This window comes from Marmota marmota, unplaced genomic scaffold (genome assembly GCF_001458135.2).
Source record: "Marmota marmota marmota unplaced genomic scaffold, marMar, whole genome shotgun sequence".
Classification (NCBI taxonomy): domain Eukaryota; kingdom Metazoa; phylum Chordata; class Mammalia; order Rodentia; family Sciuridae; genus Marmota; species Marmota marmota.
This window is the reverse complement of record NW_026000142.1, coordinates 7,289,281-7,310,752: the sequence shown is the minus strand read 5'-3', so window position 1 is coordinate 7,310,752 and position 21,472 is coordinate 7,289,281. Positions and strand designations below refer to the sequence as shown.

At 34.6% G+C, this 21,472-nt stretch overlaps 1 protein-coding gene across 2 annotated transcripts in view; it reads left to right on the top strand.

Moving 5' to 3' along the window:
• Nucleotides 1-21,472, top strand: part of Thsd7a (thrombospondin type 1 domain containing 7A) — a 389,770-nt gene that overhangs the window by 237,408 nt on the left and 130,890 nt on the right. For both annotated transcript variants that reach the window (XR_007341524.1, XM_048785998.1), the window contains exons 5-6: nucleotides 2,640-2,795; nucleotides 4,528-4,740. Coding sequence is in view for 1 of the 2 variants with exons in the window: in XM_048785998.1 (XP_048641955.1) it covers nucleotides 2,640-2,795; nucleotides 4,528-4,740 (369 nt within the window). In the remaining variant the exon portion in view is untranslated. The remainder of the gene's footprint in view (nucleotides 1-2,639; nucleotides 2,796-4,527; nucleotides 4,741-21,472) is intronic.

The following is a 21,472-nucleotide window of genomic DNA, read 5'->3' as shown; positions in this document are numbered from 1 at the left end:
TCTACAGAAATTGTACTGCATGAAAAATTTTCTAAGTAGTAAAATTATACATGAACAATAAGTGTATTACTTATAGAAAAATTCAGATCTCAATATTTGGCAATATTAGTTCAACAGCAAACACTATGTTGTATAACAAAGACCTGCAGGAATTATATCCCACAGGTATGAACAGGATCCCAGTAAGGTCTTATGAGTTTGTCCTTTACTTCATTGATTGTATCACACTGATTCCAAATAACTCTTGGGGCAATTGCAAAGATGTGATTGACTTATATTGAAGAACTCAGATAATATTGGGATTTACATTATCAATACATACTCTATTTATAAGACAACTTATAATGAAAATCATCAAGGGAGTATGATTTAAACAAACATATATTCTCTCTTGTTTCTTTGATTAATGGGAAAAGCCTACATCTATATAAAAGTACGTCTAAAAAATAGAGGTCACTTGTCAAGAATTATATTATTTCAGGGTTTACTTGGTTGGCTTAGCAACTATGCCACCCTCAAGAGTATTTGCTTTAGCAGTACTTTCTGAGCCTTTATTCATCACCTTTCTCTTCTAGTAGCTCAAGAAGATTTCATGACTGATTATTCTGTTTGATGCATTCAAAATACCCCAAAAGCTAAAATTAAACATTCAAAGAGAATAGCCAGAGAAGCTGAAGTACAATGTAGCAGTTTGTTTCCTTAATAAAGCCTTGCTTCTCTCTCAGATTCTTCAACCTTACATATAAATTTCTTCAGACTCATAGTATTCAAGATCGCATGCCCCTTAGACTTTGTTTGATATAACTATTATTTCCAAAAATATATATATTAATACCAAGGCTTAAAGTGACTTATAATCAATTGAAAGAAAATGCTGCAGGACTTTCAGGTCTCCATTACACCAAACTTCTAATTTAAATGAGTTGGAAAAATGCTACAAGTGAAAGGATGAAAGTGAAAGTACTTATGTTAATTTTTCTGCATAGTATAGACTATTCTGCCTATATGGGTCTTAAAATAATTCATTTTTATGTGAAATGTGCATCATTTTGTCAAGGTTTTCCTCTTTATTCACAGAAAGTGAATCATTTATTTTTGTATTTTCTATCATTACCATGTCAAGTACTTTCACCATTAGAAAGCAATAAAATTAATCATTTTGGGCTTTGGTTGATGTTATGCTGTGCATAGCAATAATCCTTTTAACTTGAGTGAGCATGCTTGCTGTGCTCCATACTAAGCAAATTAGAGGTGCCCTGTCATTTATTTTCACTATAGTCCATGTGGGAAGTGAAGGGATAAGGGGATAAGCACTTCTTGGAGGAAGGAGAAAAAAATAAAGTCTGCAGAATATTTTTCAAAACAAAAACTGTCAGTAAGAGAAGTCAACATAATGGCCTTTAGGTAGCATGTGTGGTTGTGTGTTCTTGTGTGTGTAGAAACTTAAGGGGCGCATGACTTAAGGGACTTACAACTTGCCTTAGAGTTTAAACTATAAATAGACATAATCAGTACTTAAATTTAAAAATCATAGCTCAAAATATTTTAACATTTTTATGAGTTTCTAGATGCAATCTCAGCAATTAGAATTAGTCCTCTCACATAAGGAGAATGACAAATAGCTAAGTCTCTGTTATTTAAGTCCTTTATTCTGCAAGCATGGGTTCTCCAAATTATCAGAGTGAAACAGGAATTAACTTTTATAAAAGGGAATATGTGATCAAGATACTTATTAATTAAATATTTTGCAGCAAAAGTAACTATAGCTGTGGAATGAAAGCTGATATATAGATAGATAGATGATAGATAGGTAGACAAGCAGCTAATTCTCTTCTTCTGTTCATATGAATACCTTCCTCTCTTAGTAATTTTTAACCAGTTCTGTAGCCATACTATGGGTATATCTTGACATAAACTTTCAAATATACGTGTATACCAACGATCCAAATTCTAGGCATCAAAAAGATAGAAGCATGCACAAGCAACATGTACCCATTGTCAACTTATGAACAAACAATTATTAATTAGGGTCCTTAGCAATTCTTAGATTTTGGTCACATATACAGATAATATATTCTGCAAAAGTTCTGGAAAGCACTGTGTGAGTCAAAGCTGGAGTAGAAAGAGTAGCTCCCTATGAGCTTTAACTTCCTCATATCCATGTGACACCTCTTAATACCTATGGACTGACAGGAACAGGAGTTTGCTCCATCAGAAGCCACTCAGTGGACTTATTTTTTTATATTTATTGAAACTGCTTTGTCCCTCTTCCTGTGCTGGGTCCTCTAAAGCAGATTCTACTTTCTTAAACTCTAGCTTAGAGTTCACTTTAAGGATTACTTTATTGAGTAGGAGAGTTGCATTTATCATTATTAACTACATGGCTAATTGGTGGTAAAGCTGGTAATAGTTTGCAAGACTTCTGGTCCAGCTTCTTTTGATTGAACTATACTACTTCTTTCGTTACTCACTCCTCTTTTTATTCTCAGGATATAGTTGAGAAGCATTGGAATAATATTCTGGTGCTACATCTTTTAAGCATTTTCCTTTTTCATACATACAGACGAGTCATACTGTTGACTACAACAATTGCTTTTGGTTTAGTTCTTAGCATATATCTCTATTCTTTTTCCAAACAGCCTCAAAACCAGTGGATTCGAAATTCTGCACTGGCCCAGTCCCTAACACAACACAGCTGTGCCACATTCCTTGTCCAATTGAATGTGAGGTTTCACCTTGGTCTGCTTGGGGACCTTGTACTTATGAAAACTGTGATGACCAGCAAGGCAAAAAAGGTATGTACTATTGACATGACATGTCACATCTTGGCTCATTTTTTAAAATACTGTTCTGTGTTCTTTTTGATTATTCGTTTATGATACTTTCAAGAATGGCTAAGGAATACAGATTTCAAAGATGAGTAATCTAGTCTGGTGATGATACCAGAAGATGAAAACAGAAGAACATAGGCCAGATGCTTTATACTTGAGACAGCATGATGGAAAACATCCGAAACAGTTTACTTCAGAGTTTAAAATGAGCTGTGGTGTCAGACAGACCTGGATTGGAAAACCTACTCTGTCATTTTTGGTTTAGATAAGTTAATGCATTTTTCTAAGTCTTTGTCTCCTTACCTGTAAAAGGCATGTAATAATATCTGACATACATATCTAATTAAAATAAATAAATTAAGTTTTTTTAAAAAAATCTTGTATTTTAAAGACATATACTTATGAAAGAAAGATACAATTGATATATAATAAGTTAGTAATAATTATAATAATTACATGAATGTTTTCATATTAATCAAGTTTCGATTTTAAAGGAATATTTGAAATCTGGAATGTATGGTGGTACTTTAAAATAACAGTTATTGTTGAACCAAAATTTTATAAACCTTAATTCCTTTAAATTGTTGTTTTAGAGAATAAAGCTTGGGCTGGGGTCGTAGCTCAGTGGTAGAGCACTTGCCTAGCATGTATTAAGCCCAGGGTTCGATTCTAAGCACCACATATGAATAAAGATCCATTGACTTCTAAAAAGTAATATTTTAAAAAACAAAACTTAAAAAAAAATAGAATCAATGAGCAAAAACAGAAAAATTCAGAGCCAGGCCCATAGCTAGTGCCCAGTAATCAGAGCTCCTTATTAATTTGAAGGTCAACATGTTTTTTTAAAATGTCACTACTTTTTTAATGCAAATGACAATGTCTAAGAGATATAGAATAAATTCAGTGGTTTACTTCATGATGTACCACATAATCTCATAATTGAAAACATTTTCCTGTTTTGTTTCAAAGGAAAGCCTTCTAATTATTCTAGTATGTTCCCATAGCAATAAACAGACTTGTTAATTGTGTTTTACATTGTCAGGAAAAGCAGAACTTAGGTGTGATTGAAACCTTGAGCAGAATGTTAAATATTCCACATTGAAGCTAGAATAGTTTAGGTCCTAAATTCAAATTTCCAGAGTCTAAATTCAGTGGAGGCTCAAGAACAATTTCTCTGGAACCATCCAATTTCTCAGAGGTTCCTTTCCCAAATTCAATCATGTGATAAGTGCTGAAGGATGAAAAGTAATAGAATTTTCACTTGATCATGAATATTTCTGTATAGCCTGAGATTTCATTGGCTTTTTGAAAGCTGTTTAACTTTAGAATTTCCAAATCTATCTACCAAAATCTATCTCTATTTTCTTTTTTTCTCTCTCTCTCCCTTTCTCCTATCTCTCTCCCCACTGAGCCTTATGAGGGACAGAGGAACTATTTGATTTTTTTTGCCTTATCTATTCTGTAATAAGCTAAAACCAAACTCTTCTTTCCATTCTGTTCATTCGTTCATTCATTTCAAAAACAGTTTATGAGGTCACATTGGGGTACAATTTGGGGGTACATGCACTAGTGATTCAAAACAGTCATGACTTCTACCATCTACCCACATCCCACATTCACATGGGGTTTCATTCAGCTTTCTGAAATACTGGACCCCGATGTTAACAATAAATATTTTCTTTCCCCGATAATTCAGGCTTCAAACTGAGGAAGCGGCGCATTACCAATGAGCCCACTGGGGGATCTGGGGGTACTGGAAACTGCCCTCATTTGCTGGAAGCCATTCCCTGTGAAGAGCCATCCTGCTATGAGTGGAAAGCAGTGAGGCTTGGAGATTGTGAGCCAGATAACGGAAAGGAGTGTGGTCCAGGCACTCAGGTTCAAGAGGTTGTGTGCATCAACAGTGATGGTAAGCCAGAAACATCTATTCCAATTTTCTGAATATCTGTAACTTTGGACATATGCTTTACCTCATGTTAAAATCTGGGGTCTTCTCTCATTATAACTGGTTCTAATTACGAAGAGTGAGCTACCTCTCTCCCTTGGATGGATGGATGGATGGATAGATAGACAGATGGTGTGATCAATCTCAAGGCAGCACTATAGAGATACCATCAATCATCACAGGGAATTCTAAAATTTGAACACAGAATGAATAAGAACTAAACCATCATCAGGGCAAATCGCCAAATTCCAAATAACAAGGAAAGGTAATCATTAATATTGTTTTATTTACCAAAGAAATTTGAATGTAAATGGAGGAGGGTCATAAAAGTCAGTTAACTTGACTCTGAAAGTCTTTTTCCCCCACATGTGTCTACATGGAGGAATTTTATTCCCCAACCACTAGGCCTTTCACAGCAGTGTTTCCAGTCAGCCCTCTCCTACTCTCTGGGCACCCCCTCTTCAAATGTCAGAACCAGTGGATAATGTTTTCTACAAGGTTCTTTTCCCTAGTCACAGTAATCACCTTAGACTAAAACAACTACTCTTTGGTAAAATATTCTGTCTTGATGTCATCTGAGGCACCCTCTAGATTGTTCTCAAGAGCAGTATTATTGTTTGGGAGAGAAACTGTTATCCTCAGCAATCCCAAGTCACAGAGGAACCATAGGACTCCCTCAGACACAGTTTAAAACCTCTGAACAAGATCATGTCCAAGGGTCCTTCTAGCTCTCAAATCCTGTGACTCTGCACATGGGAGAAATGTGAGCACTGAACCCAAGGGTCTCATGGTTGACAGTTTATGCTGTTTATGGCATACGCAGAAGCATCCTGGTGCCCCCCGGAGTGCTGGAACATCTGGTAACCTTCATAATTCCTTCGGTCCTATTTTCTTATAGCAAGCAGAATTGTTTCCTCCTGTGACTCAGTCACTGTTCAGTAGTAAAGAAAAATCCTCACTGGGATGGGAGACTGACAGCCACTGACATTACTGAGAAATTAGTCTTTTGACTTTGAAACACACAATGCCACCTATGTCCAGGGTCTTTAGTCACCATGCAGGAGAGAGCATGGGAAATTCTGAAGGAATGAGTGCTTGATGATGAATTTTACACAATCTGCTTTGTTCTATGAAGGTGTAATTAGCCATGATACATCCTCTCTTTAGCTATTCCCCATTCTATTCAAAAGAGAAAGAAAAGGAGAAAGTAACACTTAGAGATTGGCATACAGGAAAATAAAGCAAAAGAAACAATTTTTGTCTCTACTCACACTTCCAATACTGCTTTAGAGTCGTGTAGTGGAACTCTATATTATCTCCTGAATTGCTAAAAAAAAAAAAAAAAAAAAAAAAAAAAATTAAGGGTCATATTTAACTTTAACATTGTATTAATTTTTTTCTTAGTCGAAATAATTTTTTTCTCCTTCTGAAGATCTAGGAAGGAATTAAAAGTCCCAGCTACTGTAAAATGGTTTTTCTACGTGAAACGAAATGCTAAGACAAGAAAAGTGATTGTGTGTGGAACTTCTGCCTCAGTGTTATCCAACAAAAAAATCCAATCTAACTCAGTGCAACAATTTTCCTGGATATTTGTGGGAACAGTTTATATTTTATATAGAATAGAGGAGCCAGCTATTTAAAAGATATCAGTGGCTAATTTTAATTTTTTCAAATAAAAATTATTTTGTAACACAATCACTTCTTCAGTTATTGTGAAACACTAAAAAAGTAAACAGAGGTCTGAGTTTGTTTTGTCCAGTTGTACTAGAAAGGAATGTTTGTTATAACCTAAAAAGCCAGTTGGTAACTCTGAAGACAAAAGCCACTTTCACTTTGCCAGCCTCACAAACAGAATGAATTTTAAAATGTAAGAAGTATGCAAATGATATCCAATTTGTTATTATTGTCCTTTATCTCTCAGTCATTAAATTTTATCTGCTGACATTAGTGTAAATTTAATATTTTGGTGATTTTATGCAGAGGTGTGTAAAATCAAGAGAATCTTTTTTTGTTGTTGTTGGAATCCTGGAGCTGCCTCAAATCTGTATATGATGGAGACACAATAGGGCTGATAGAATAAAAGCAAAAGCCAGAGACCTGTAAATACTACTCCAGTATTATCATGTGGTCACCCGGTAAGTGCTTAGCAGCTGCACCAAATGTTGTTTTGTAATTAAATTGGGCCCAGGGAATTAAAGTTGATTAGTAGTACAGACTCTACCCCCAGGCCTAGGCTGCAGCTATGGATTTTGTTTTATAATTAAGTTAAGGTTCGACTAGGGACATGGAGAATTGGAGTCTGTGAACCCAGAAAATAATGAAAAGACTTTTTACCCTCCCACATTCCTCACAAATTTCACAACTTTGTTAATGACTTGAAAGCACTTAATGTCTCTATTTTCCTTCCCTTAAATATTCTTTGTCTAGGTTTCCAGAGATCATTAGGATTTGTTGCTGCTGTTCATTTTTCCCACGTTTTCTAAGTAGCAAGTTGAAGAACGTTGAGAGAAAAGTCAGGCAGAATCTTGTATAGGTTCTGACAGGGAAGTGGAACAGAATCCAACAAAAGAGCTCAGAAGACAGTCAGACTCTTCAAAAGGAGATGAACATTTTACATGTACTAGAAAGTTAAAGATATTCGCATGGGAGTTTTGACCTGCTCTGTTTCCAATCTGGACCAATTCATCCCTCCTTAGGCAATCTGGGGGTCCCCACTCACTGGACCCACTCGCTGGAGGTCACCATATTGATGCCAAACTTAGTAAAGATACCCCATAGACACAACACACTACATCTTAGAACTCTTGGGCCAAATTATATTGCCATATTGTGTGCATGTATAAATATGTAACAACAAATCTCATCAGTATGTACAACTATAATGTACCAACTTAAAAAAAATGTGGAAAAAAAGAAATTAAAGATATCAGAAAAGCAATTCCAGCTCTCTAACACAGATGCAGAAACTATCCAAAAGTGGATGGGGGAGAATCCTAGAGGGTGTTACTCCTTTGAAAGCACCGGACTCTACCCTATTTTAATTCTTGTGACATTTGTCTTTTTTATTTAAAGATGGAAATTTGGTGATCTGAGAGTATTTTGTTTCCTAAATTGGTTGGCTAGAGGCAGAACAAAAGCTATTAAGCTTGAAGCAAGGGGAAGGAGAATGTATTGTCTTGTTTATTACTTGAGTGTAAACTAAATATTGTTTCCTTTTTTCTCCCCTTTGTTGAAAAAATAAATAAATCATGACATTCATACTTTGGTACATTGGCTCCTTTTCAGATACCAGAGAATTGACACCATTCCCACTGAATTTCAAAAACTCCATTTTCTTATTCTACTTTCTGTATTATGTCGTAAAGTGATGAGCCACAGCAGTGGAAATGCCTGTGTTTCTGCACTACGTTTAGTTTTTCCATATTAATGAAAGTTATTGTATAACCAATGACAGTGACAAGTACAACTCACTCTCATACTTGATCCAGAATTTTGAAACCAAAAAAATAATATTCTGCTGAAGTAAAGCAGTACAACAGTTCACCCTTATGCAGATCTTAATGGCACTGAGTCATGGAAGGTCACCGGCCAGGCTGTCATTGCTTACTGTGCCATGGGTGAATAGGAACATCTCCATTACTGAAAAGTCTCAGCACCACAGCAAACAGGCTGGATTCTCTTGACACAGAAAACCTGTGATTGAGAGATGTTGAAATTATCATGAGATACGCCTTTAAAGCAAGAACTTTCGTTCTGCTAGGAACTTTTTCTACCTATCATTAAAGTACTTGTAGAACTGACTGAAAATACTTGGGGAAAGAGACTTTAGCATTCAGGGCACTGGCTTATCATGTTGTTACCGCTGTTGACCGGTGACGAGTCCTTGCTTCCCCAATGTTGAAGAATAACACCAAAGAAGCACGCCGAGGCAAGGTCAGAGTAGAAATTAGAAGTTTATTAAAGGACAGCAGAAAAGACTTCTCCCGGAGGAAGAAGGGGACCCAAGAGGTGGAATCCGTGGAAGGGATGTTGTCTCCCCTTTTTATAGTTCTTTCAGTGATGGAATGTAGGTGGGAAGGACCGAGGGGTGGGACACAGGTGGGCCAAAGAAGTAATCTGGTCAGGAAGGACTTCTGAGTCAGCACCTTTTTGCTGGGGGCTGTTCATTAACATTTCTTTGAGGTGGACTTTGGCCTAGGGCCTTTTTGGGACTTCATTAACATTCCATGAGTTGTCCTGTGTTTTCCCTGAGTCATTCTCCGCATGGTCTCCATTTTAGATTTCACTCGATATTAGACCCGATTTACCTAACTACACTGACTACCTAACTTTAAATCTGGCTTCAATTTCTTATGATCAGCAAAAGCAAAATATACATGGGGCAAAGTCCAGAAGAAATCATGCATGAGCTTCTAGGGGCTCCCAGTGGAATCACACAGGATGTACTTAATTTCTCCACCAATGAGTTGTGACAACACATGGGAAGTGCTGTCTACCAGTGAAGCTCACTTGAGCTAGAAGTCAAGGGCTTAGTGGAGGTCAGCCATGAAATCACTCTCTGTCTGGTACATACCAATATTCCAGAGTCCCTGAAGGAAAGCAGACATTCAACCTAAGCCACATTGTTTATATAAACACTATAAGCACAGAAAGCCACCCTTATCATGAAGAGAATGGTAGAGTCCTTCAGAAATTCAAGTACCCAGATGCAAGTCAAGAGCCAAACTTGTACAAGAATCCAAGCTGCTATGTGAATTTTTTTCTGCAGAGAAAAAACAGAATGATAGACTTGATGTAATTAAGTTTGACATGCAGGAGCGTAAATTAAATCTTAAATCTAATGGTTCTAAAAGTAAAGGAGATGATTTTTTTTTCATATTCTCACGGCAATTATAAGCCCACAACTGCTGACTGGAAAGAGGAATGTGGGTTCCAGAAATTTCTAATATTCCATGTTGTCCAGACAACCCTGCTGTTTAAGGGCAATCAGCCAATGGTTTTGGCAGCAGAATCTGAGATGGGTGAAAAGATCCAGTAAAAGGGACCCTCGGGGATCCAAACTGAACCGCCATACTGACCATTACAAAAGAAGATCCAATGACAGTGGAAGGAATATAGATGTTACCTAACCTTAAAGGAACCCACCGCCTGATGCTACATTAAAGAGGATATGCAGTTTTCCAGTTTAGGAAAAGGCTGTAATGGGAAATTTTGGTTGATAAATATTTGGTACTCTCTGCATTCCTGACATAACAAGATACAAGAGCTGAGTTTTTCTGCAAAATAGGAGAATTTTTTTAAGTTACCTCTCGCAGCGTGGGGAGAGATGCAGGGATTTGTGAGTGGTAAAGGCAAGTGCAAGAAGGGTCTAGTGGGACAAGAGTAAGAATCTGAAAGAAGAAAGATAAAATATTTGAAGAAGGCCACAGCTAACTAGAAATGTCCTTTGTTATGAAATGAATTCCTCAGTCTTTTTTTTTTTTTTAGGGTGTTACCAACTTCTTGAGGTAGCACTTCTTTTGCTCTAAAATGGATTGGATTCAACAATGAGTGATATGCTCACCTTAGGAATGACTGATCAATTATGAGACAGAGGGGGCAAAATATTAGAATCAAAATTATTAGTAGAGGGCTGGGGTTGTGGCTTAGTGTGAGAGTGCTTGTCTCACATATATAAGGCACTGGGTTCAATCCTCAGCAGCATATAAAAATAAATAAACAAAATAAAGATATACAAAAAAAGTATTAGTAGAAATATTAGCTCCATGTACCCTACGAAAAAATAGAGAAGTAGGGTCCACTGCCACTTTAAAAGTTCCTAGATTCCCTAGTGGAATTTTAAAAATTCTATTTTCATTTTTAAAAAAATATTTATTTATTTTTTAGTTGTAGTTGGGCACAATATCTTTATTTTATTTATTTATTTTTATGTGGTGCTGAGGATCGAACCCAGGGCCTCACACATGCTAGGCGAGTGCTCTACCACTGAGCCACAACCTCAGCCCTCTATTTTCATTTTAATGGACAAAGAAACATCAGAAAACTGGAAACCTGAAGACATGTAAGCACCAATGTAAGATTATTTAACATTTGAGAACATTCAAAAATCTTTTTAAGATCTTAAGATGAAAGGGCATATTCATAAATATTTTTGCTTCTATCAGATGAATACCTTTTGTGCCACATTTTATCATAAATGTATCACTGGTGGACAAGAAGGCATAATATGCTAGGAGGAGTGATAGACAAAATATTAAGTTAAAATTTGTTTAAATATAGAATGGAACTCACCTAAGATTTCCTTCCACAACTTAAGTGAGAACTCTGAGTTCAGATCAATTTGAATGTCCTTAGAGCTAGATGAAAACACAATTACAAATGTATAATCATTTTCTGGAACGGGAAATCTATTTCTTAACACAAATTACACAGCTATTTCATGGAAAAGCTGATCTTTTAAATGCAGGAACCCATTCTATAATGGAGTCATTTTTCTGTAATTTAAGCAAGAAATCAATCAAGATGTTTCCTTCCTGTAGAATGCTGTGTCATTTAAAGTGTGTGGAAAATAATTAGGTTAGATATTATGCTTAAATCTAAAGTCTCTTACTTGCAATTAGGATCATCTAACTGTGTTGGTTAGAGTTTGTTCCCTATAATTGAGTTGAGATTTTTTTATTCAATTTGTTGTAAAGACAAAAGTCATTATAGCTTTTTAGAAACTTTTAGACAACAGGTTATTCTTCATTGTTGTTTTCTAATAACTACAATTTTATACTGGACTTAGAAGCCTGGCATCAGAGAAGCTGATCTCTCTGCTATCTCTATGTGTGACCATGTATGTATTAGTATATACTTAGCACTGTTGTTAATAAAACTTATTTTGTTTTTAAGAAAATGATCAGGATTAAGCCAGTGTTCTTTTGAATAATAATATCATAGCAAAGAATAGGATTTTGTGAAGAATTTTATTTATCTTTATTTCTTAGGTCAATTTAGCAGACTGTAGATGAAAGATAAATAATAAGTTACTTACTAAATAATGCTATCAATTCCCCCATAGAATATCTACTTAAAATTACAGCTATTAGAGAAAAGGGATTTTCATTTTGTCACAGGAGGTGAGATGACAACACCACCCAGAGTGGCCACTTTTATCTGGGTCATTTAATAAAAACAAATGGACAGAAAGAACACATTTCAGTCAAATTAGACAGGAGTTTAATTATCAAACCTAACAGATGCATCTCACACATTATCCAACCTCTTATTTGCTTCGTTAATTTCATTTGTATTGACCTCCTCTGTCAGACTTTGTTTTCTCATGATTTCAGATTCAACATTCCTGATTCCCTTTTTGCCTGTCTGGCAATATTTCATTGAACCCTTGCTGGGTTAAAAAAAAAAAAAGAGCCTCAAAATTCATAGCTGAAAACTATAACATGATTTCTCATGATTTGGGGAAATTCTTTTTCAGGTTTCACCTGAACTCGCTGTGGACATTTGGCTCTGGCTGGCTTCTGGTCCAGGATAGTCTCCTAAACATATCTGACTGCTGGTGCTATCAGCAGGGGTGCATTGGTGCTTCTTCACATGGGCTCTCACCCTCTAATATACTAAGACCAGGTACTTTACATGGTAGTTTTAGGCCATGACTACAAGGAAGATGCTTCCTTTTCCCTCTGTGTGTCCTTTCATGGTCTAGTAAACTAGTCTGGCAATTTCCAGTGTGGTCTCAGAACAGTGTTCCAAAAGGGTAAAACAGCCCAAACGTCACTTATTGGCTAGGTTTTGAACTCTCATAAGGTCACTTCTATCACATTTTGTGGGTCAAAGTAAATCTCAAGGTCAATCAGACTTAAGAGATAGTGGAATAGATTATACATTTTAGCAAGGAGAAGCTACCAGAATTCATGGATATGTTTAGTCTGCCTCAGGCAACTTCCTCTGTCTCCTTTTTACAGTATTCTTCCTCTGTTCCTTCCTTAGGTTTTAGCATTCCTTTGCAACTGTCTGCTACAGAGCTCCACCAGGAAGCCCCTAAGCAAACCCTCCTGTCATTTCAAACTCTCTATCAACCTAAATCAAACTCATTAGACGAGGATTAGAACAGTGAAGGACAAGGTGCTAATATAAAAAAAAATTATGCTAATTGAGAAGAACTAGGGCAGTGAGTGGCAGTGTTGGTATCCAGGATTAGGTTCTCTTTATCCTGACATAATAAGCTCTCATCATGAATCTGCCCGTGATACATCACTCAGCTGCTTAAAATCACTTGCTAGTTCCTTTTTGCCATTCTTATAAAACCCAAAGACATTTTGAATCACAGAATATCCTACTAGTTGTCATTTCTATTCCTCTGTTTATTATAGTATTTTACATTTTAAGGAATTTGAAATTTAGTTATGGCGTTTACTGTTTCTGTATATACCCCTCTTTAATATTGGTCCCAATTTGGTAAAGATCTTGTTTTATTTTATTTTTGAATATCTATTTCCTAACTCTGTCTTCATATAACAGATTGTCAATAAACCTCTGATCCATCACTAATTTCTTGCTTTTTTTTTAATCCTCAAAATCACGTCTTTCAAGAAATGACTCTCAAATTCTCTTAAGTAAACTTTTGCTATTGCCCTCACTGCAAATTAAAACTTTGCCTACCAGATGTTAGATAAAGCATGACACCAAATTGCACACCCTATTAGCATCCCAATATGTCTTCAAATTCCATTATTCTCAAGTCCTAATACACTGGAGCAAAACAACTGCTCTATTTACATAAGAAGAAAAACATTCTTAATTTTTTTTTAAGTTTCTATTTTCAACTTCCAAAGAGGAAAGGTTTCTTTTTTATCACAGTTTTGAAGGTTCTAGTCTGTGATCAGGAAGATGCATTGCTTTTAGGCCTCTGGTGGGAGTGCTAAGTAACAATGAGGAGGACTGTGTGGGAGAACAAAACCACGCACCTCATCCCCTCCAAGGATATGTGCCAGTGCCCTAAACACCTCCACCTAGGCCCCGCCTCCTGAAGTTTCTAAGGCATCCTAATAGCACCACCCTGGGGACCAACCTTTACCATGTGCACCTTTGGGAAATATATAAGATCCAAACCATGTTTGAAATTTGCCACTTTCTTTAGCAATTTCCTTAAATTCTTTGTGACTAAATTTTTTCATTTGTAAAATGAGAATATAGTTACCTATTCATAATATTTTCATAGAATATTCATAAGTTAATAATCTAAGTGCTAAGAATATTCCTGGTGCAACATAATGTTTGTTGTTCCTATTCTTACTCTAAGGTGAATTCATAGTGGAAAAGTGAGCTAAGCACAAAGACTTTTTCTTTTTTATTTTTTGGTTTGATTAAAGATAAGAATTTCATTATTTACCTAGAACTGATCAATAGATTTATAGTTTATAGTCTATCTCACTTATTTTCTTAACATGCTCATGAAATACTTATTTCAAAGTATATATCTGCCTTTAAATAAGTGTCTACTTTGATAGCTATCAGAAAATAATATGCATATAATAATACAATTCCATAATAGAATATCATTTTGCCCAGGTAAGGAAACAGATTTCTGAATTAACATGTCTTTTTCCACTTGACACATGCTACTGATTAATCAGCAATGAGCTAGTAATGTCTTCTGAAGAGAACTAAGATTATTTGAGTTTGATCAAACTTATAAAAATAAATTATTAAAACAATATTATTAATATTAAGGTAGGTTTTCTATTTTATGATATAATACTAGACTGAATATGTCACATCATGAGAATTATACTTTTCTTTGTTTCCGTGGAATGATAAAAACAAGTTACTGACTATGGCCAGAAATTTAACTTCATTTGACTTATATAAGATCAGGAAATATTGTTATGGGCTGTCAATTAAATATAATAAGAAAAAAAAAAACTATAGTAATCTTTAAACTTTAAGACCAATGGTATTTAGCATTGCATTAAGTGGTAGCTGGGAAAAATATATTTTCCAAAAATACTCATCAAGAATTCACACTATGAAGTAAAAAGAAGATGTGCTATTTAGCTGTGATTCTCAATATCAGAGTTCATATCTCAGAGGGACCGATTGTTGGAATGGGATAGGTATAGAAAAGCCAAAGGATTAATACAGAGCATATTCTTGACTTTTAGTTTTGCCATTAAGCTAAAAAGGAGTAAGGGACATTAAACAAATTAACTAGCAAAATTTTAAATCTTTGATCTTATGTTGAAATAAATTGCTAAATTGATAGAAAAGCATGCAAAATATACATTGTTGATAATTGGTTGCTAGCCTCTTCACCATTTGTTCATTATTTTTCCTTATTAATAGTACTTCTGATTTTTCTTTGATGAATTCATCCATCCTATGAATCTATTCTTGAGGTTTGCTGGAATGGCAACCATCTCCCAGCCAAGACATCCAGTATATTCCATCTATTAAGCCATCTACTATGACATGTGACACAGTATGGAGTGAGAAAATACATCAAAGAGCTGGTGCAGAAATAAGTAAAAGAGACACTAAAACTGTGCAGGGTCACTACGTAAAGTTGATAGTGTAAAAGCAGAGTGGGGGAAATGGATTGTTTGTAACCTTTGAGCCATTAGATAGATATATCCTCCCATAAAGCCATTTTAATCTACGTCTAAAGCCATTATCTAAACCAGTAAAGTCTGCTCATTGTTTTTATCTCAAAAGAGGTCTAAGTGATACAGAAAGCACTGGAGAGAAAATCCCTGCTTTGCATGAGGCTTCAACTCTGGCATGTATTCAAAATTAATTCTAACCAATTATTTACTCTCCATTGTTCTTAACAATGTGTCTATGAAAACATTTGCAAACCCCTAGGTTATACTAAAGGAGGGCCTAACATGAGATTCCTAATAAGTTAATTTCTATAGATTTCTCAGTAGAAAGCATATAGAGTGACAATCTGGGAGAATAGGATTCTTTTATGAACCTGTTTTGTCTCTGTGGTACATTTAATGATAGATTTTTTTTTTTTAATCAGTTGTTCTTACCAAAGCAGAAGCAAACCAACAAACAGAGGTAGTGGACTGGCTCCAGTGCCACAAGACGTCTTATTTTTTATTTTATTTTGCCACTATTCTTACAAGATTCATTTTTTTTTCTTCCATTCCCTTCTAGCCTTTTGACAGAATATTCCATCACTATAGATCATTGGTGAGACCATGTTAAAAATGACATGATGTTAAAGAATGTTTGACTGATATTTTTTATTGAGATTCCAAAATGTCAACTTTCGTTCTAAGCTGTATCAAGAATTTTACATAAGAAATTGATGCAGAGCTTCTCTGGGATACACAAGCTGGAAAATAGTTATGGTATACATTCCATGAGAGAGCTACAACTTCCAGAAAAGTTCTGAACTTATACTATAAACAAATGGATTTCTTATCATTGGATAGGTTTTGAAGAGCCCACTACCTAGGCTCATAGGTTCTTTGATTTCACATTTATTGTGCCTGCTCTTCTCCAGGCCTTAGACATACATTAATGGTGACAGCCCTTGTCCAACTTGTTCCCACTATCTCGTTGGAAATGGAAAATAAGCAATCTGTTCATTTTAGTAAAGTATAATAACTACTGCAGGGCCAGTGTTATGCTCACAGTGCTAGGCAGCAAAGTGGGCAGAAAATGCTCCCTATCTTGGAGGATCACTGAAGATTTTTAAAAGGAGATGACTTGTATTAACCCAAGGAATAAGTACAATTTCTTAAGAAGGTTAGTGTATTTTAGGCAAACAGCTGTAAAACAGCTAAAGGACAAAGGTATGAAAGAGTTTGAGATATTTGGTGAGCTGTAATAATTGGCTCTATGACTGTATAGTTCCTGTTCAGAAAGTAGGAGGAAATAATGAGTCTTTGTGGATGGGACCAGATTATGAAAGTACTGTTAAGCCAAATTAAGAGTCTTCGTTTTACCATATTTGAATTGGACATGATCTGGAAAATGGTATAATCAGGACATTTAGAAATAGAACTCCAGCCACAGCAGGGAAGGAGGGAGGTTGAGACAGATGCTTTTGCTCTTTCTTTAGATTAAACCAAGAACTCTGTTTGGTTATAAAACAAATTTGATCTAAGAATAGTCCTGAGAATTTTATTGTAATGAAATTTGTTTTTAATCAGTGATGTTGATGCTATCTTTCTCCCCAGTCACACATTAAACTTAGGAAGTGGGGATATATATCCATATGTTTTCGTCTTCGTTTTATGGGAAAGACACTTTATGAGTTTTCCTATGCTAATGAAAAGAAGAAATGTTCCAAATGAGTATGATCCAGCAGGTAAATAAAGACAGAAGTTGCATTGCACACTTTTAAAATTTATTTTATAGAATCCCTAAAACATAGAGAAACATAATTAAGAATTTCTTTCATGATTATTGGGAAAATTTATATCTAAACTTTGCACATACTTACCACTTATATCTACATAAAGGTGAAAAAGTTGGATATAGCATACTATTTTCATGAGGCTTCAACTCTTGCATGTTTTTCAAAATTAATTCTAACCAATTATTTACTCTCCATTGTTCTTATTTCTTTTTGGGAAAAGCTGTAACTTTAAGATATATTTTATGTATCAGAAATAGTTAAAATATCTAGTATAATTGTATTAATTAATTCTCTTACTTACAAATAGTAAGATGTTTAAGTTTCATGTCCCAGAAATTGATTTATGATATTATAGACAATGATAAACTGCTGATTTTTCTTACTTTTGTAATTAAAAAATACACTTTATATTTTCACTTTGAAATGAAAAGTATTATAGTATGTACATATATTATGGTACATTTGTGATGTTTTTATCAGGATAGATTTAAATTAAATAACTTCACTTGTGTTTAGATAGATTGTACTCAGGCATGGTCTATTGATTGCAGTTCAGGGAAAATGACAAATCAAAGTTTCATCTGAGCCACAAAAGAAGGCTTTATCTTTGTTCTGGGAGTAACATCCTCTTGTTCTAATTTGATAAAAAGCATTTTAAAATGGATTTGCTGATAGCTTAAAATGTAGCTTTGGCCAATAGAAAGGTTAATATTAAATGTGAAAAACATGATAATGTGTATGAAGAATGTGTCTTTCATTCCTCAGAAAATGGAAGTGTTTATCTCTTATTGCAAATAAGAAAGGCAGTACAGGTTCACTGCTGCTTCTTTTTAAAATAATCCTGTAAGCATTTAGTCAAATTCAAGATAAAGAACAAAGAAAGAACATTTTTTTTCAACTCTTCTTTTACAAAATTGTATGTTATGTTGATTTGGGGTATGCATTAACTGTACATCTTGAATTGAATAAGTGTTGATTTCTTTCCATTTTTACCCTTTCTCACAGAAGAAAATGGCCATAATTCTTTTAAAGTAGAGTGGTTCCTATTATTCTGGTTTGACTACTCACCTGTGTAAGAGCAGTTCTGAGTCTATTCAAAGAACTCTGGAAAGTTCAGACCCCATAGAGCAGTGTTTCCGGCTGGCTAATCACCTATAAGACTGTTTTTATAAACTGTTTTTATAACCAATCACCTCCTTGCCTACCTTAAATATTCATCTGTCTCTCTGTCTAAAAATCATTATTCACCTGAAGAGGATTAGTTTCAATGTAAATTTCACTGAAACACTCTAGAGTGTTATTCGAAATTAGGGGGGATTCAGACTTTTTCTAAAAACAGTACCAGTCTGAAACCTGCTCCAACTGAAGCGGTCAAGGAGATACCTAACCCTGTTGTGCTATGAACAGGCAAGGCAGAGCCCTTGAGCCCCATTCCTATTCCTATAATAATTTTCATGTATGGAAATCTATACCAGTTCTAGTAATTGATTCTAAGGAATAATACCCAAAATATGAGTTCTTATAGACAAAAAGAACTACCAAGAGTAAAGAACAACGAAAATTTCTTAGTGTAGGTCAAATGTGTTAGTTCTATTGCTGTGTGGTAGGCCACACAGAATATGCTAGTCTATTGATCTTCCTGTCTCTCTATTCTGTCTGTTATTCTATTCTTTAACCAGGATCAGACCACATTTTCATAGTTTGGTCATGTATTTTAATGTTTAATAAAGCTATTTTCACATTTCCATTTTTTTATTTTCAAAAATTTACTTATTAGTCATTTTCCCAAGTTGCAAATTGACTCCTTTTGTAATTTGTGTTGAGATTTGGAAATCTTAAATGCACTTAGGAAAAACTAACATCTTTTTCATATATTATCTCTTCATCCAGAAACTCAGTATATACATCCCTCAATTATTTCTCAAGTTCCTGTATTTTTCTTAGTACTGTTATGAAAATTTTGTTAAAAAATTATCAAGAGAAGGGATAGAATTCAATGACTTTTGCAATTACTTGCATTTTATACTGGTTTTATCCCTCATTTAGTAGTCATTTTTCTAGAAGAAAAACTAAAAATATCAATATAACAGTTTAAGACTTATTTTTAGAGATCAAGATACAAATTTTTAGTAATGACTCTGCTAATGGATAGTTTTTATATAATGTGATGTATTTTGGAAATCTTTCATTCACCAAAGTACAAGATCAGTATAGAACTGATACGTGATATATATCTTTAGGTCTTAAGAAAGTATTGTTGATGTTCAAATTCATGTTACTACTAACAAAATACCATTATCTATAACTTTTCTTTATAGTTTTGGGCATTGAATTTTTCAATCACAAAAACCATTTTAATTCTTTGGCATTTAAATTTCACAGAAATTTACAAAATACCTTAATAGATCTAGTACAAATTATCGTGAAAGGGACAGTAAACATTCGACAAGAGAAAGATATTGTATGTATATGTTGATATTTTTAATTCAATGTTTGCTTTGTGCTCATATTTTTACTTCCCAGGTACTTTTATATGGATGAAAACCAAAGAACCAATACCACAATAGATTCCCATAAAAAAAAGTGAAAGCAATAGACTGATAGAAATTTTTAAAGAATTATCATATTGTTTCCACAGTCTTGATGTAATCTGATTCTTATTTTTCAGTGTGTTAGCATGAAACTGATCCTCATTTTACATTTTACTAATAATTTGTGATGTAAAATGCCTTCATAAGAATAAACTATTCTTTAGCTGTCAACAACAAGACTTTTATGTCAGACACTTTAGTTTGTTAGCAAACAAAAATGAAGGTAGCAATCAAAGAAGAAAACAAAGCCCATGGATAAATGAGAAAAACAATGTTTTTCTTAAAACTTAATGTTTCTGCATTAAGTCTCATCTACAAACATAAGAGCTTATAAAATAAGTGTATAAGTCAATGCAATGAAATATTTACCCATGAACATTTTAAGTAGAATTGATTCCTACTAGTCTCTAATTAGGCAAAGGTGGCCTAATTTAGTTGAACATTTGCCCAGTGGCCTAAGGCGAAATGTGAACTTTACAAACAAGGAAATAGGGAAAACAGGTTCTGACTCCTGGACTTTTAAGAATTCCGGGCAAGAATTAAAGGAGGTTGTGAAAATGTTGTGAACTCTGGCAAATAGCTCTGCTTCAGTACACTCTCCTTCCACTGAGGTTTCCCCTCGTGGTATCATGGAAGACCCAATCAACAGTTCATCTGGCTCCAGTGCTACTTGCCATAATTTTAGTCATACTGGTTTGGATTTACAACCTGAATGAAATGCTTAGAAATTTTTAAGTTTAATGTGAGAAATCTAGGTCAATCCATTTGAGAAAGGGTTTATAGGCATTTTAGAGAATAATGGTCAGATATAATATTTTTCCATAGAAAAATCCATCCTAAATTTTCATATCCAATTGTCTCTATGCTGAATTGTGCTTTCCCGAGTACTGCCTATATGAAAGGCACTGTCATAAAAGGCAAGGTGAAAATTGTGGTGACATTTATCAATTACATTATAAACTATCTCCTTTATGAAAATAGTGAAAATAAATTTAGCAAAGTTTTTTAAAATCAAGAAGTCTTAGCTCTCCTTAAAATTCTTCTACCTAGAATGAATTCGTAATTTATCTCCCTTTGTATTGAAGGTTAAAAGCTTAGAACTCAGATTTATGGGATACATGTAACTAATGTACAGGATTTCATATACACAAATGTATATCAACCCGATTTCTCTAGTGTTCCCACTTTTAAAAATAAGTTTATTCCTCATTTGTTTTGAATTACTATAAGCTAATTCTTAGGTGTTGCAAGCCACATTTAAACATTTCTGGAACCAGATGACCTATGAATTAATTAATATTTTAAATGCCCACTTTCAGACATTGCCTTCACTAATTTTGAAGTCAGTCAGTTAAAAAGTAGTGAATAGCTACTGTGTGTCCATCCTTTTCCTCTTCCATGCCAGTCAGTCATTTGCAGGAAAAGTCATACGATGGAAGCACTGTGCTTTTAAGCATGTGGGCCTATTTCAGTGGCCTAGGACTGTGACTCAGTCTCTAGAGAGCTCTCCCCTAAAGATTAGTTGCCAATAGCAATTTTTTAAAGATTAAGTCTACATATAGATTTCTTTGAAAATATGAGGCTGTATGAATTTAACTAGCATGTTTAACTCTCAAAAGTTCTGAACGAATGGAAGACGATCTGGGTGACATTTTGTAATCAGAAAGAAGTATACTCAGCTCAAGTCAGGACTCTTTTCTCCATCTTTGTATATGTGTGTGGGTGTTTT